A 17,732-nucleotide genomic window follows, 5' to 3' on the forward strand; every position below is an offset into this window, starting at 1 on the left:
CAAAGTGTGAGTTAACTCTTGCAGCAAACTGAAGACATTTGATTAGTTGTCTGTTGTCCTGAAAATGCAAATACTATCTTGTAGGTGGCAGTATTTGGTTCAGATTCATCATGTCTTGGGCAGAATGAGGAAATGTGTAGGAGATAACTATATAGTGAGGTTCAGTTGTTTTTTGATGGTCATGACACAGAATGTAAGGCCTGTGATTCTCTTAAGCGTGAGATCCTCATTCCAGCTGACACTGCTTACCGGTGAGCAGCTGACAGGAGCGTGTAAGATGATGCCCAGAGATACTTTGTCATCTGAAATTATCATTGTCATCGTAGTCAGCATCAGTGTGTGTATTTAGGAACAGGACATAAAGCTAAAATCTGTCACATTCCCAAATTAATCAAATTAGCTGCCAAATAATGAGATTCTGAATGAAATGTCAATTTGTTTCCTAATTTAGACTTAAGAGAGCTGTTGTCTGCCGTTAGAAACAAAATACCAAAAAACAGCACTTAGATATAACATGATCAATGCAATTTCTCATACTTTTTCCTCTTATCTGTAGGGAATTTTCTAAGCAAGGTAGGGTGTCATCAACTTCCTGTTTCAGAGATGAAATCTTCATCCTGTGGATGAAAAATTTTTGTTTTATTTCCTAACATACAATGGAACTAGTGATATTTAGATAGACATGAAAGCTAGTTTGAGGAGAAGCTGGAATTCTTTGGAAGTCAAGTTTTCATAATTATTCCTTCACTGGAACAGTTTTGGTGCTTCTGAACAGAAAGCTCAAGAAGGAAGATTCGCCTATGGCTTCATCAATCTTGAGTGTATACTTCCAAATCAAGTAAGAGTGGCACGCACCATAGAAAAACATGGCCACTCATCACTAACTTGGAAAGCTTTTGAATAGTAGGAGCTTGTTACCAGACTGGAAAACATTTTTTTCATTTCAAAACACCTTTTAAAAATTCAGTGTGGGCTACGGACAGTGTGATTTTTTTCACATGGTTTTATTTACTGGCGTTCTGTTCCAGATGTCAGTTCTGTAATATTTGGAGTTACTGCTAATACCTGGGACGGGGTGTACTGTACAAAACTACTGTGTGACTGAAGTCTTCCTAAACCAAAAGGGAACATACTGATATCTCAGAATCTTATACCTCCCACTCCCTCATCTTTACTGATCATTAGAGATAAATGCAAAATCAGTTTGAAGTATTTAAGCAAGTACAGTCAATCAGTGTTTTAAACATCACAGTGATACTTCTGTGCTCAGAGGTCATGAAAAGCAGCAATTTGATTTTTTAAACAAAACACAGTCACAAAAGAGATGGTGTAAGCCCAGAACAGACAACAGTCTGAGCAGCACTCTGGGGAATGAGAAGGGGAACTTAGGTTAACAGCTCACTAGAACAGGGGTTCGGCCGCCTGCCATCCTCAGTGGTCCACAGGACAGCAGACTGTTCCTGAGCCCTGCGGCTGTGCAGATGCCTACCTACCTCAGTCTGCAGAAGGTCAGAGGCTTCTCTCAAATTTGTGATGTGGAGTTTGTTCAGAGTTTATTCTTTGGAATAAAAATAGTGTATCTAAAAATTTTAAGGTGTAATGTTTATTTCTTTGTTTACTTTAAAAGTTACAACTCTTCGCCGGGCGGTGGTGGCGCACGCCTTTAATCCCAGCACTCGGGAGGCAGAGCCAGGCGGATCTCTGTGAGTTCGAGGCCAGCCTGGACTACCAAGTGAGTCCCAGGAAAGGCGCAAAGCTACACAGAGAAACCCTGTCTCGAAAAACCAAAAAAAAAAAAAAAAAAAAAAAAAAAAAAAAAAAAGTTACAACTCTTCAAAGACCACAGTCACAGTAGCTTTTAAAACATGTTGCATATTAGTATTTTACTCTTTACAGTATTCCATACATTGTACACATTTGTTTTTGTACATATAAATTCCTTTATAGATCTGTGTCCAAAATAATATCCACTTTATTGTAATTTATTTACTCAGTGCTAATTTTGGCTATACATTTTTTTTATTTATGCTGCAGCTCAACTCAGTATTAATGATGAACTACAGGAGGGGAATTTTCCCTTTCTCATTTTTATAGGGCAGGATGTGATGTTTTTACACATTTGTACGTGATCAACTTAGGCTGTGAACATTCCCATCACCTGAATCCAGAAAGTCTAAGTCCAGTGTGAGCACAGGAGAGACCAGGGACTGAAGAGATGGATCAGTGGTTAAGAACACTGGCTACTTTTCTTCCTGCCTTTATTGTCTAAGTGCTGTGATTACAAGCATGGACACCATGTCTAGTTTGTGGTTTGCTAGGGATTGAACTTGGGGCCTTTCTGCACGTTAGGCAAGCACACTGACACCTGAGCGAGCTATATCCCTAGACCTTGTTTAGTTATACTTTTTAAAATATCATAGTGTTCCCAGAGGTCAGGGGACAACTTTCAGGAGTTGGTTCTGTCTTTCTACCATGTGACTTCCAGGGACTGAACTCAGGTCGTCATGCTTGGCAGCCCTTATGTATATATGCCATCTTGCCAGCCCTGGATTTGTTTTCCTTTTTAAGACAGGGTCTCAATACATAGCCCTGGCTAGTTTTGATTTTACAGAGAAATGCCTGACCCTGCCTCTTAAGTGCTGTAATCAAAGGTGTGTGTCACAACACCTGGTCTCTGTTTATGTATTCTTTTGTTTTGTTTTGTTTTGTTTTGTTTTTGTTTTGTTTTTTGAGACAGAGTTTCTCTGTGTGGCTTTGGAGCCTTTCCTGGAACTCACACTGTAGCCCAGCCTGGCCTTGAACTCAGAGATCCGCCTGCCTCTGCCTCCCAGTGCTGGGATTAAAGGCGTGCACCACCACTGCCCAGCTGTTTATATATTCTTAAATTTAAAAAAAACCCTGTGTTTTTAAAGAAAGCAAATTAATTTGGCAATCTGTTAATTCTGGATACAAAAGGTTGAAGTTACCTCAATGTCTCTTTGTTTGTTTGTTCAGAGATCTCACCAAAGAGCCCTGTTAGCGTAAGTAAACCAGGCTGGTCTAAAACTTGTGGTGACCTTTCTGGGATTGCAGGGGTGAGCCACTGTACCCAGTTCTTTTTTTTTTTTTGGTTTTTTGAGACAGGGTTTCTCTGTGTAGCTTTGTGCCTTTCCTGGAACTCACTTGGTAGCCCAGGCTGGCCTCAAACTCACAGAGATCCGCCTGGCTCTGCCTCCCGAGTGCTGGGATTAAAGGCGTGCGCCACCACTGCTTGGCCCCATAACCTTAACTTCAGGAAACCACTAATGTGCTCTCCTTTCTATAATTTTGTCATTTTCAAGAATAATACTTGGGCATAGTGGTACCTACCTTTAATCCCAGCATTCAGGAGGCAGAGGCAGGAGATTTCTGTGTTCAAGGCCATCCTGGTCTGTGGGATGTCCTTCTGTATGCTGTGAATGTGTGTTGCTCTCATTGTTAATAATAAAACTGATTGGCTGATAGCCAGGCAGGACGTATGAGTAAGACAACCAAACTAAGGAAGGGAAGAGAGCTGCAGAGTCACGCAGCCGCCAGCTAGTTGCCGAGGAAGCAAGATGTGTAGAAAAATGAGGTAACAAGCCACGAACTACATGGCAAAGTATAGATGAGAAATATGGGTTAATTTAAGAGTAAGAGCTAGTTAGTAATAAGTCTGAGTTACCAGCTGAGCATTTATAATTAAGCCTCTGAGTGGTTATTCAGGAACCATCCATTTACACTGGTCTACATAATGTGTTCTGGGACAGCTAGAGGTAGAGTCTGGGGCTAAGGGAGTTGTTACAATAATATATAATTTGCAACCTTTTGAGTATTTTAACTTGCATCGTGATTTGAACTATCCAGGTTGGGTAGGCCAATAGTTCATTCTTTTACTATTAGTATTCTGTAGACCATGGTTTGCTTAACCATTAGTCCACTAAAGTAATCTGGATTGTTCAGGATAGGTGGCTTGTGCTTTAGCTTGCTGAGCCATCTTGCTGGATCCAACACATGTTTTAAGGTCACTGGCATCTAATAATTTGGATGTTAATTGGCTTGTTTATTGTGCTTGGAGTCAGACCCAGGGGCTTGTCTATATCAGGCAAGCATTGGACTACATCCCCAGCCCATTTAGTTTGTTTTGCATGAGACAGGGTCTTACTGTGTATCCTTAGCTGGCTTGGAACTTGCTGTGTGTACCAGGCAGGCCTAAATTCAGAGATCTGCCTGCCTCTCTTTGCCTCCTGAGTGCTGGGATTAAAGGCATGCATCACCACATCTGGCAACATTCTTAAGGTTACTATAAACAAATATATAAAGAAAACAAGGTAGAGTGTAGACTTAAACAAGCTTGTACTTTTTTACTCACTGCCTGGCTTTCTCTTGTGTGTTTCAATTGTATGTTGGGTAATGCATTTTGATTTTGCACCCCCATGTTGGCAGTAGCATCCCTTGCCCTACCCCAGTTCCGATGTATGATGAATGTGTTCTATACTTCACCATTTTGTTAAACTATTGTCCATAAACCTGGGACTCAGCTGTGGAGAAACAAGAGGTACTAAGGCTCTCAGACCAATGGTTCTCAACCTCTGGGTTGAGACCCGAGTGTTAACCCTTTCACAGGTCACCTGAGCCCATCAGAAAACACAAATATTTATATTACAGTTCATAACAGTAGTGAAATTACAAAACAATTTTGTGGTTGTGGGACACAACATGGGGAATTGTAGTTAAAGGTCGCGGCATTAGGAAGGTTGAGGACCACTGCTCTCAGACACTAAGACGTAAGAAATCTCCAGTGTCACGTCAATAAACTTTGAGGCCTGCCAGCAGGGACCTAAACCATTTCATGGCATTAATATTAGCTGTAAGCATTCAATCTTTGACCTTAAGTAAACTTGGGTCTTATCAGTCACTGTCTGCATCTTCTGATATATCCCATATCCCAAAATGAGAGAGTGGGCGCACCATAAGGAAACATGCCATCTAGTTCAGCTTCGGTGGTACATGCTTATAATCCCATCACTCTGGAGGTAGAGGCAGGAGGATCATTGCAAGTTTGAGGCCAGTCTGGGCTATAAAGTGAGCCCTTGACTCAAAACACAAACTAATTATCTGTTCAAAGTCCCTTATAGTGCAGGCTTTATTCTTTGAGACTATGGGACTATAGTCTTTTTTTTTTTTTTTTTTCCCCTCCCTATTTTTGAGATGGGATCTTGTTTAGTCTTTCTGGCCTCAAGCTCACCTAGGTAGGTGGCATTGTGATTCTCTTGTCTCCAGCTCCTAAGAGCTGGGATTTCAGGTCTGCACCATCATGTTTGGCTTTCTCAGAGTAGTCTTTTAGAGGATATATACCATGATGTAGTAAAGGATTAAGGGACAGATGGAGGAAAAAATGTGTCTATGCTGTTCCAGGCATGCCACTGCACTTGCGATCGGAGGACGAATTACAAGTCATTTTCTTCCTCCTACAGTGTGGGATCTGGAGATTGAATTAAGGTCATCAGGCTAGGTGGCAAGTGTCTTTAACTTGCTGAGCCATCTTCCTGACTCCCTCAGATGGTTTAAGGTCACTGACATCTAATAATTTGGACTTTAATTAGCTCATTTATTATGCTTGGAATCAAACCTAGGGCCTTGTTTATACTAGGCAAGCATTGGACAACATCCCCAACCCAATTAGTTTAAAAAACACAATTTAAAGGGAAAAAATAGCTAGTGTTCAGAAAAAGTCACCTTTGGCAGCTGCACCGCAGAAAGAATAGGACTTACGCTAAGCTATACAAGTGTGGCCTTCTTGTAAACTACTGACACTAAATTGTCGGTGAAGAGAGTCTGGATGTCTTACCAGTGGCCAATATAAAATGCCAGGCTGACCTTTTTCCTTTTCCGTATTTTTAGTGGTACAGTGCTGGAGATCAAGGCCAAGGCCTGTGCAGTTAGGCAAGTACTCTACCTTGGAGCCTAGACCAACATCTGACATGTAATAACTTCTGTTTATATGGTTTGGAATGCATGCCAGGGTCATTTGGTAGGCAAAATGGCAGTTAAAACCAAAGTGGCTATTGGCAGTCATGCTGGATCCTTAAAATATAACACTGTACATGTATGTTTGTATATAAAGTGAGCACTAATTTCTGGGGCGTCAAAACCTATTTGTGAATCCCACATTAAAGCTTTTTTAAAAAATTTAGTACTACAGCTTTTTTGTTTGTTTGGTTGGTTTGGTTTGGTTTGGTTTTTCAAGACAGGGTTTCTCCAGGTAGTTTTGGTGCCTGTCTTGGATCTCGTCTGTAGACCAGGCTCTGCCTCCTGAGTGCTGAGATTAAAGGTGTACACCACCACTGCCCAGCAGTACTACAGCTTTTTTCCCACACATTGAAAGTACGGTCTAGCCGAGCAGTGGTGGTGCTCGCCTTTAATCCCAGCACTCGGGAGGCAGAGCCAGGCAGATCTCTGTGAGTTCGAGGCCAGCCTGGTCTCCAAAGCGAGTTCCAGGAAAGGCGCAAAGCTACACAGAGAAACCCTGTCTCGAAAAACCCAAAAAAAAAAAAAAAAAAAAAAAAGGGTGAAAGTTATTTTTCTATTAAGCCAATAAATTTGCAGATAACAGTAAAAATTTAGGGTGGAAGATATTTTATTTAGAAAATTATAATGTGTTTAGTTCAACAGGTTTATTTTTAAAATTATATGCAATTTACCAAATCTATAACTTACCATTTTGAAATAGAGGCAATTAAGGATTATGTCCAACAAAATAAAAGTATTTCATTTTCAAGTTATGAACAATAAGACAAGACAAAAGAGAATGAATAAGAGAAGAAAATCCAACCATATAACAACTTGACTGGTTTTACATTGAATCAATGACCACAAAACAGGCATCCTAGAGTGATCCTTGTACACTTCCTTAGTGGCTTGCAATCTTAAGCACAGAACCAGTGATATAGGAAAGTTGGAGTCCCCTCTTGGGGCTCTTAGTCTTATTAACACAAGAATTAAAGAATGTACTCAAATGAAGCTCAAGGAAAGTTTTATTAGAGGTTGAAAGAAAGAACCCAGGGCAGACAGGCAGGTTGTCAAGCCCAGCAGCTGCCTGAATAATAGAGAAGAGGGGGGAAAAGCTATGCCATTTAAGCTGGCATAAACACACGGTGGACAAGCAAGCCATATGTTGGGGAGGGAAGCTTTAGAGAAAGTAAGGGAGCTTCAAATGTGGGGGGAAATCCCAAGTATTAAGGAAAGCATGCTTAGAGAAGAGAGAAAGAAGAAAAATAGGCAGGCTTACTCAACAGCACTAGGGGCAGGGATTCTGGCAAGGTTAAGTGCAGAATCTTGTTCCACCTACCCCTTTATCATGTCTTCAGGTGACCCTGCCTTCCTAGGTAGGGGTAGGCTGTTGGCTAGGAGATTGACTGATCTGGTCCAATTGGATGGTTAGGTCTTCACCAAAGCTACATAAGCTATTCTTTGGAACACAAAGGTTTTTTTTCTTAATGGGCCTTTACTGCATACTAACACCACTTTTAACTTTCTCTTCCAGCATCCTCAGTCCTACAACCTGCCCCCAGCTTAAGTTGTTCCCACCCCTTCCAAGTCTCTACTCTGTTGTGAGTAGATCCCTTGCCTTTGCATTACATACATACATATATCTAATGGTCAAGCCAGTTGTTTAATTTAGAAACCGTGCTCAAACCCCACCCAATTCTTACAGCCACTCTCACTGAGCTGTAGCTCTTGCACTACAAACATCTTGAATCCTACCACTCTCAGCTTCTCTGCCACCACCTTCCCCCAAGCTACCACCTCTTTGCTCACCAGCAACAGCCTCTTAATTGGTTTGTTTTTAAATTGTTGCCCTTCTCCAGCTCTTAAAATAGGTAGAATTACCCTTTAAAAATATTGGTTAATGCTTGAAATGGCTCACTGGTCTCCCATTGAACTTCATCCAAACTAATACTTGACTTAAATCCTTCAATCTTTACTTGATGTCCTTCTCCTAACTGCGCTCCACCACCACGGCCTGGACCTTTTCTGCTGGCTGTACTTTCAAACACAAGCTGCTGCTGTAACACATTCCTGGTGCCTGGAATGCTCCTCCTCACCTTCATTCACTCCATCCTCTGGTTTCCAATGCAAACGTTTGTTCCTGGTATGGGATACCTACTCTAATTATAGCAGTTAGGGGACTTTTCTCTTAATCACCCTTATTCAGGCACTTTAGTATAATTTACGTTTTATTCCATCTTCCCCTCTGTAGAATATAAGCTCTGAAGATGGGTGGTACACTAATATGTCTCATTAATAGTTTTAGATATAACATGCTAACTGCATTTAGGTGTATAATATGTAAAAATAAGTGAAAAAGAGGAATGATCACTTCCTAAATCACCCATTTCGTATCTCACATTCCCAGAGACCAGTCTCAGCCTCGAAAATTACCTCCACTCCCATCTCAACAATACGGCAGAATTTGGTTTTTTGTTTTTTGTTTTTTTGGATTGGTTTGATTGTTTACCCTTTGGTTGGCTAGAATTCACTAAGACCAGGTTGTCCCCAAACTCACAGCACAATTCTTGTCTTTCCTCTGTGAAGCCTGACCTTGCAGAATATGTTTAAAACTGTATTACCCTTTTGCTTAAAAGCTGGCTTTGGACATAGGATGTTGCTCAGTAGTACAATAACCTTAGCATGACAAATAAGTAAAGCCTATTCTCCATTTTAGAGTAAAATAGCTTATCTCAGCCTACAAAACTCTTTAGGCTGTCTTCTACCTTCCTCTCTAACCTCATTTACATGTCCCGCAGGCACTCAGCAACTCAACACACACTCATGCTTTCCTTTGAACAGGCCAGAGGCACTAGGCCTCAGGAGATCTGCCTTCACCATTCCTCCTACTCCGAGGTTCAGAAGATGTCTGTCCATTCTCATAGTTAATTCACTAACTCTGAATCTTGGTTCAATATTCCCTTCCTCTCGAAGGCCAGTCCTACCCACGTTTTTTTAAACTGCAACCTCCTCACAGCACTTTTCACATTTGTTTGCTTCCCCTCCCCCTCACTGCAGAATAGGAGCTTCAGAAAAGTTAGGCAGACTAGTGTACCACCCATCTTCACAAACAGAGCCTAGCCCTTAGACGTGCACACCAGATTTCCAATTAATATTTATCAAACTAGTTGATGTGTGAGGAGTTTAAGGTAACTAAGGGAAATTATTTTGGGGAGCCAATCTGTTAATCGTATCCTGATTATTATCTTTACAGGGGACTACAGAGAGAGATTACCTAGTCTCAGTACCTTTCAAAATGTTAATAAGCCACTATTCTGATGTTTCTAGTATAGAGCTGCTACTCTGAAGCTAATTTAGGTAGTTTCTAGGTCCATTTAATTCAACATTTCCTAAACAATCTGTGAAATACAAACGTGCTGGGGCTACTGGGTTCAGTAAGATGCTGCCTTCAACAGCACCTCAGTTCAGGTGAGGCACACAAATACTATAGCATATAATTACTTCCAGAACTAAGTACAGAATTGCACAGGGACAAAAAAAGTTGACGCCTTAGCTGGAGAAGGTGAGTAAAGCTTGGCAGAAGAGAACACATACATCTTAAGATACATCTTAATGATAGACAGGATGTCAGGGGATGGGCATCCCAGGTCATCCCAGCCTATTTGAGCAATTATGGAAGTTTGACAAGCAGGGAAAGATGGTGAAGCACAGAAGTACTTGTTCCTTGGGCTGACCACCATAAACAATCTGGATCTTATTCAGTATAGGGGTAACCCCCTGAAGTCTGTAAGCCTTTAAGCAAGGAGCTGGCAATGTTTCTATGGGGGACAGAAAGCTGGAAACTAGGGCTGACAACGAGTTGTTGGGGAGGAAACTGTGAGGACTTGAACGAGAATGGTGATGAGAGAATAACCAAAAGCTATTCTTTTTATTCCATAAGATTAACCTCAGTCTTGAGGAAGGGGGAAAAAATCCTAGGAGCAAGCAGATTGCTCAGCTGTTAAAACAGTTGGCACAGGGTGGAAGGAGAGAACCCACTCCCACAAATTGTTCTCTGACCTACATAGGTGTGTATTTCGCCTGCGTATTTATTTGCATGTTCACGACATGTGTGCCTGGTGCCAATCCCCTGGAGTTACAGAGTGTTGTGAGCTGCCATGTGGGTGCTGAGAATTGAACCTGGGTCCTCTGCAAGATCAACAAGTGCTCTTAACCGCTGCGTTAAGTCCCCCCCCCCTTTTTTTTTTAAATCTCAGTGATACAAAGGTTTTGGGTTTAAGTGGTTGCTGAATACTTAATCCATACGCCTGATAACTCGGAAGGCAAGCCCATGTATGTAGAAGTAAAAGAGCTAGGAAATCATGGTATGTGGGCTCAAGAATTAAAGTGTTGCAGAAATGGCGGGCATTAAATGGATCCCTGAGGGAAGCAATATTTAAGGGGACAGAAAATAGTCTACAAGGGAGAATGCGCTCGACTGAAAACTACAGAGGGGCAAGGACGTAAAACCTCTCTCCAGCATGAAAAAAACCCTGCAGCAGCTCGCAAATTTCAGCACAGCACACGACACGACACAACGTTCAGAAGTGCTTCTGCTTTCTCAACTGGGAAGGAATGAGCGCTTGTTCTCTACTAGAAGACGGCCACCTGGATTCTGAATCTGATCCCGTTAGTACAAAATTACACCTCTGCGGCCGCTCTTTTAAAAAAAAAAAAAGCAAAAACCGTGTTGCCAGGAACTAGAGCTTTCCCACGTTTCCTTTCCGTTTCCGGACCCAACAGGCCGTTCTTTCTCAAGTTGCAGCAGAAAAAACGACGGACAAACGAACCGCAGCGACCACTACCACGCCAGCTTCTTAAGCATGGCTCCCCAACAAACGCCCTTTCTTCCGGCCAAAGCGCAGCGGGCCCACCCACTTCCGCACCGGTGACCACGCCCCAGCGCCTCGCCTCGCCTTAGCCAATGGTCGGCTTCCCTGGGAACGTTACCTTCGGCTAATCAGAGACCACGAGCGAACTCCTCGCGAGAGGTGAGGTTGAAGCTGCCTCCGCCATCTTGAAGATGGGAGACGGGCGAAAGCCGTGGTCTTTCTGCTAAAGCAAACACCACAACGGACAGGGTAGTCGCCCCCACAGTGAGGTCATCGTCCCTGTAACTGCTGACCAAAGCCACCGAGAGCAGCGAGCGTGTCGAAGCCGAGCGCAGCGGACCCCGAGAGCCCCCCCCCCGCTCCCCTTCCACCTGCTTCCCGGGCAGAAGGGAAGTGTGGAGGGCCGGAAGGATGGTGCAGTCCTGTTCCGCCTACGGCTGCAAGAACCGGTACGATAAGGACAAGCCCGTCTCTTTCCACAAGTAGGTAACTGGCGTGCTCCGCGGCCGGGGCCGGGGGCGCGCGGGCGGGCGGGCGGGCGGAGGCGGAGCTCGGTGCGTGGCCGCGCGAGACCTGGAGAAGGCGGGGCGGCCGGCCGGCTGACCGGCGGGGGCGGGGACCCATGGCTGCGCGGCCCCCGGTGCGCGCCGGCTCCGTGGGGCTGCGAGCGCGCCCTTCTCGCTCTCTCGCGGAGGGTTTCCGGCGTGCGAGCGACGCCTAGAGGCCTCTCGGAGCCCTCCGGATTTCGTCACGAGCCGCGCCGGGGTGGGAAATGGTCCATAGGGATCCACTTGAAATCCAAACGCTTAGGAGGAAGACAGTTTTCCCGACCTCGCTGTTGTGGGTAGGAGGGAAGCAATTAAGTGTTGACACCCGACCAGGATGTCAGGGAGGACTTTTAGACCCAGTTTCAAAGAACCAACCTTGAAGCATCTCTGGGTTATACATCTCTTGCTATTGCTAAGATGAACCCCAGTCTTCCAACACGATGGTAACGAGGACGATAACGTACACTTTATTCAGTAAAGGAGCTAATGCCAGCCTTTCCCGCCGCTGTCAGGGCGGTAGATACCGCAAGCAAGAATCCCAGGGTGAAAAATACTTTCTTGAAAGTATAAGAAAGCTGCAGATTTAACGTTACTAATGATAATTATTAACACTGATAATGGTCCACAAAATGTTACAAGTTTTACATTAGGTTTTTGAAGGAATTCCTGAGTGTATGCAGGAAACTAAGAGATCAGATTCACTGGTAAATTATACAAGTTATCCATAGCAAAGCAATTACAGAAGCAAATTTCAAAATGTTCTTTCAGTTTTTTTTGGGGGGGGGCTGTTTGTGTTTAATAAAAAATGTTTGATAGAAAGTTGAGATTCGTGTGCTGATGTTACTCTCTGGGAAGAGGATAGAATATTTCCTAGAACTACTTCTTGGTTGATTAGAATTTCTGAAATTTCATACATCTTCAAACTGTAGGAATAGAATAGGAAATGGTGACAGGAACATGCGTTCAACTTGCCCCTTCCCTTCCCTATGCTTCTGTTAGGGTGGCAGGGGGAAATCTTAAAAGTTGAACAGTGCCGGGCGGTGGTGGTGCACGCCTTTAATCCCAGCACTCAGGAGGCAGAGCCAGGCGGATCTCTGTGAGTTCCAGGCCGGCCTGGGCTACAGAGTGAGATCCAGGAAAGGCGCAAAGCTACGCGGAGAAACCCTGTCTCGAAAAACAAAAAAAAAAACCAAACAAACAAAAAAGTTGGAGAACAGTTAAAGATGACACACATCAAAGATATTATTTCAGTTGCTGGATGTTGAAAAATAAAGCAGGACTAACATGCATCTTATCCATTATCTAAAAGAACAGTAAATGGCAGAGATCTTGACAGCTAGAATTTGTGCTCCTAGGCTGGGAGACTGGATACTAAGATTTATAAGAAGTCCCCACTGGTTTGTACTTCTTTCTAGGAATGTGGTTTTGTTGTTGTTTGTTTTTTCCAGATTGTATGTAGTGGCAGTGCAAAAAGATGTGTAAAGAATAAGCACTCACATGAAGATTGATTAGGTGGTGTTGGTTGGTTTTGCGCTTTTGGGGGTCCACCACCCAGCTCCCAAATAAATCACACATACAGAGGCTTATTCTGAATTATGAGTGTCCTTGGCTTGACTTGTTTTTTGCCAGCTTTCTTAAATTATCCCGCCTACCTTTTGCCTCTAGGCTTTTCCTGTTCTCTTACTTACTCCATAGCTTGCTGTGTAGCTGGGTGGCTGGCCTCTGGAATCCTCCTCCTTCTCTCACTCCTAGATCTGCCTCTTCCCACATTTCTCCTTATGTTAATTCTCTCTGCCTGCCAGCCCCCTCCTGCCTCGCTAATTGGCGATTCAGCTCTTTATTAGACCATCAGGTGTCTAGGCAGGCACAGTAACACAGCTTCACAGAGTTAAACAAATTCAACATAAACAAAAGTAACACACCTTAAAATAATATTCCCCAACAGTTAGGTCTTCGTAAAAAAAGCTTGATCAGGGTCTGGTAGACCTTATGTGGTAGAAAAACTGTGGAGCCTAAATTGAAACATTCTTCTTCTGCTTTTTCCAGTCCCTCCAGCGTGCCACCAAGCCTTTGACATGGAAAAGCATAGTGACAATACATATAAAGGGTCCCCATTACCTAGGCTGAGTTAAGCGATGGGATAAATATGTCCTTTATTTCTTTATCATTTGTCTGTAATTCAGGCAGTCAGGATTTAGTCTATTTGTATTTATTGGGCTGATTCAGGAAGAGTTGGAAATGTATCTCAGGACACAGACATATGTACAACTTTTGTTTTTCTATGAAACACAGAAGTACTAGTAAAAGATGAGTAGAATTGTATTGCATACTGTCTGTTTGACTTGAACTGTTGGTGTCTTCATTAGGAAAAGATAAACCTTAATCGGTGAGATAAGTAACTCATCTTCAGTCAGATTCTCCTTAGTGCGTTAACAACAACAGAAGCTGATAAGCAGGAGCATGTGGGTGCTCTTTATTTATTTTCTTCAAGTCGGAGAACTGAATTGTGTCTTCTTAGGTTTCCTCTGACTCGTCCCAGTCTTTGTAAACAGTGGGAGGCAGCTGTTAGAAGAAAAAACTTCAAGCCCACTAAGTACAGCAGTATTTGTTCAGAGCATTTTACTCCAGACTGCTTTAAGAGAGAGTGCAACAACAAGCTACTGAAGGAGAATGCTGTACCCACAATATTTCTTTGTACAGAGCCACATGACAAGGTAAGTCGGGTTTTAAATGTTGGGCTGGTTTTCCCTTCCTTATCGTTGATTTCTTCCTCGCCTCTCTTCTCTTCCCCTCATATCTCTTGTGTGAGGCAGGGGCTTTCATAGCCCAGGCTGGTTTGAGCTTTGTATAGCTGAGGCTGAATTGGAACTCCCCATCCTCATGCCTCTGCCTCCCCAAATCTAGGATCATAAGCACTGGTTTTCGGCTGTACACGATAACATTTATGAAACTAATGTGTTCGTGGTGGGAACTTTGGAAAAATTGGAAGGGTTAAGAAAACAAGTGTGTTTGAAACCCATTGTTAACAGTAACCACTGTTGGGACTCAGTGGTTAAGAGTGTGTATTACTCTTCCAGAGGACCTGAGTTTGATTCCCAGCACCCAGTCAGGTGGCTCACAATTCCTGGAACTCCAGCTCCAGGAGATCTAATATCTCTGGCCTTCTCATGCACCTCCACTTCCACCCCCACAGCAGACACTCACACAGACACACACATAAATATGCACATGATTAAAAAGAAATCTTTTTAAAGAAAACATAAAAGTAACCACTATTGACAATAATACACTTTTTAAAAACATAGAGTTCTATGTATTGAATGTCTCACACTAAGAACTCAGTCTAGTTTTGTAAGTTAAAGATAGTTCTATTTCTTTATTTACGTGTTGATAAGTTTTGTTTTTCGTTCCTAGTGACAGTTTATTTTCAAATGGTTTTTCTCCTGTTTTAGGTGTTTAGTATTTACTTACATCTAACTAAATCACTTTTTCCGTTTCACAAATCCCACTTGGACTCAAATAGAAAAGTGGCATTAGGACTGAAAATGTCCCTGTGGTGGCACACACCTGCAATCCGAGCACTGGGGAGCCCAGCCGATGAGGATTGCCACAGGTTTGAAGCTAGCTTGGTACAAACATAGTAAGTTCCAGGCCAGCCTGGATTATACAGGAAGGGCCGCCACCACCACCCCAAAACAAAAACAGAAAAGCAAAACCCACCGCAAACTGATGCCAGACAGAGTTACAGATTCTTGTTATCCTAGAACTTGGGAGGTAGAGGCAGGAGGAGCTCAAGTGTGAGTCCAGCCTAGGCTACACAGCAGGACCCTGTTTTTTAAAAATCCCCAAACGAGCCAAAACCTAATGTTGAAATGTTTAGCCTGGAAGATATAGTTTTAGTGATAAAAAGCTTTGAAGTCCTGGCGCCCTGGATTCCATGCCAGTATTGTAAAAATCACCTCCAAGATAATCTGTTTTCTCATTTTGGAATTTTTTGGTACCATGGAGTGACAAAAAAGTCTAATGCTAAAACTGTACAGGTATTTTGAGGCCATTATTTCGTTACTAAACTCACATATGCTTGTGTATTGCTGTTTTAGAAGGAAGATCTGGAACCCCAAGAACAGCTTCCCTCTCCTCCTTCACCCCCCACTTCCCAGGTTGATGCCGCTATTGGGCTGCTAATGCCTCCTCTCCAGACGCCTGATAATCTCTCGGTGTTCTGTGACCACAATTACACTGTGGAGGACACAATGCACCAGAGGAAGAGGATTCACCAGCTGGAGCAGCAGGTGGAAAAGCTCAGGAAGAAACTCAAGACTGCCCAGCAGCGATGCCGGAGGCAGGAGAGACAGCTGGAAAAGCTCAAGGAGGTTGTGCATTTCCAGAGAGAGAAAGATGATGCGTCCGAGAGGGGCTATGTAGTTCTCCCACATGACTACTTCGAAATTGTTGAAGTGCCAGCATGAAGAGACAAGACTACATGCTCTCTTTTAGCCTACACACAGGAGTTCATTTGAAAAACTAGCACTTGATTACTTGTATAAAAAAATCAGAATATTTTTTTAAAATAAAGTAGTTATATACTGTAAAATTGTAATTTTTTTGTTTGTAATTTCAGAGTTTTTACATTTTAACAAAATATTTAAAAAAAAAACTTAGACCACCAGTATGATGTTGTATATTGTTTTCAAGATGGTGGATTGTTTTTCATTTGAGTATTTATAGAAATAATGTAAAAATGAAAAGTAGAGAGGATAATGGTTTAGTAAAGATGATTTAAGTTTCAAAGTTAATGTCCTTTATTGAGAGAACTTATTTAAATCAGAAGTGTAAGAGATCATAGGACAGCCTCTCAGAATATAGAGATGTACATACACATTTGTATTTATAGTCAGAGCTTCATTTATTTTTCTCAATCACTTGTCAAAAATGAAATGTCAAGTCAATATTTGAGGAAAACTATTTTGCTGTCTTCAGAAGAGTCATTCCATATTTAATTACTAACTTCATAAAGTGGATTTTAAAGTAGGTCCTTTTTGTTCATAGCTTTATAAAATTGGAGGTGTGTCTTGGGGAATGAAGGCCTCCAAGAGAGGTATTGCTAGCAGTGAAGTGAAAGTTGGGCTGCTGAGCTGCTCCCTTCGGGGCAGTGCTTCTCATGCAAGCCTGGCCACCTGAGTCTAACCCTGGGACCCAAGTAAAGGTGGAGAGAACCAACTCCACAGGGTTGTCTTCAGACCTCCACATGTATACGTGTGCACACTTTCAGAAAATGAAATTGGGACCTGGTTCCTCATATGCTCTCATTATCCCCTACCTAAAGGCATCGAATTCTACAGCTGTAGTTAATCTGCATTCAAACTTCTAACATTCAAACTTCTAACATAGAGTTTGGTTTGTATCAGAATATGGTAACTTTTCCCTTACCTGTTCGATTTTGGTCAAGCCATTGCATAAAAATTATTTTTTTCACTAAAGTTAGAAATTATATCTAATTTACTTCAAGTGACTTATGTCCAAAAGTAATGTGCTGTGTTTATGTCCAAAAGTGTTGAGACTTAAATATTGCAGTTTCTGTTCATACTGTGGATTGATTGTGTTCTGACTTTGTGAGAAAGCTTACATAAATTTGAAATGAAAAGATGTTCTGAGTAGACAGATATTGATAAAATAATTCTCTATTTAGGTTTAGGAGAAGCATATTTTATATTTCAGAGTACACTGTAGTTGAGGAGTAGCAGACCTTTTAAGACAGTATTAAAGATAATGCTATTCAAGTGTCGTTTGTGGATCTGCCTTTTCTTTCCGATGTACTGCCATGCCAATCTGAGATAGGTAGCATTTCTAATTCATGGAATTTGAGTAGTTTTATGAACATCTTTTTTTTTTTTTTTGGTGCTAGGCAAACACTCTACCCCCAAGCTATATCAGAATTTCTCTATTCTTTTTCTTATTATTTGTTTTTTTTGAGACAGGGTCTCACTATGTAGCTCTGGCTATCCTGGAACTCACTATGTAGACTAACTAGGCTGGCTTCGAACTTACAGAGAGCTACCTGCCTCTGTTTATTGAGTGCTGGGATTTAAGGCATGTACCACCAAGCCTGGCCCCCTATTAGTAATTTTTTAAAGATCTATTTTATATGGCTGGAGAGATGTCTCAGTGGTTAAGAACACCTAAAACTGTTTCTGAAGCCCTAAGTTGGGTTTCCAGCAACCACATGGCAGCTCACAGCCTCCTTCCTGTAACTCTGGTTCCTGGTGATCTGATGCCCTCTTCTGGCCTCACTCTGCAGACCAGG

At 42.4% G+C, this 17,732-nt stretch overlaps 1 protein-coding gene across 2 annotated transcripts; it reads left to right on the forward strand.

The window, feature by feature from the left end:
* Positions 1 to 10,938: 10,938 nt before the first annotated feature.
* On the forward strand, positions 10,939 to 17,213 carry Thap1 (THAP domain containing 1). 2 transcript variants are annotated; one of them, XM_059244320.1, is made up of 3 exons: positions 10,972 to 11,362; positions 13,947 to 14,142; positions 15,529 to 17,213. In XM_059244320.1, exons 1-3 carry the CDS (start codon positions 11,292 to 11,294, stop codon positions 15,895 to 15,897), a joined length of 636 nt encoding a protein of 211 aa, XP_059100303.1. In that variant the 5' UTR covers positions 10,972 to 11,291; the 3' UTR covers positions 15,898 to 17,213. The 2 variants fall into 2 exon arrangements, with proteins under 2 accessions (XP_059100304.1, XP_059100303.1); XM_059244321.1 differs by lacking the exon at positions 13,947 to 14,142 and having other exon boundaries at positions 10,939 to 11,362; positions 15,529 to 15,733.
* Positions 17,214 to 17,732: the final 519 nt, after the last annotated feature.

This window comes from Peromyscus eremicus, chromosome 17 (assembly GCF_949786415.1).
Source record: "Peromyscus eremicus chromosome 17, PerEre_H2_v1, whole genome shotgun sequence".
In the NCBI taxonomy this organism is placed as follows: domain Eukaryota; kingdom Metazoa; phylum Chordata; class Mammalia; order Rodentia; family Cricetidae; genus Peromyscus; species Peromyscus eremicus.

Bases quoted from the DNA above. Each gene is read 5' to 3' on its own strand.
- Thap1 (XM_059244320.1), top strand. From the start codon at position 11,292: ATGGTGCAGTCCTGTTCCGCCTACGGCTGCAAGAACCGGTACGATAAG. The intron at 11,363-13,946 runs GTAGGTAACTGG...GTGTCTTCTTAG, and splicing joins AAGCCCGTCTCTTTCCACAA to GTTTCCTCTGACTCGTCCCA. The intron at 14,143-15,528 runs GTAAGTCGGGTT...TTGCTGTTTTAG, and splicing joins GTACAGAGCCACATGACAAG to AAGGAAGATCTGGAACCCCA.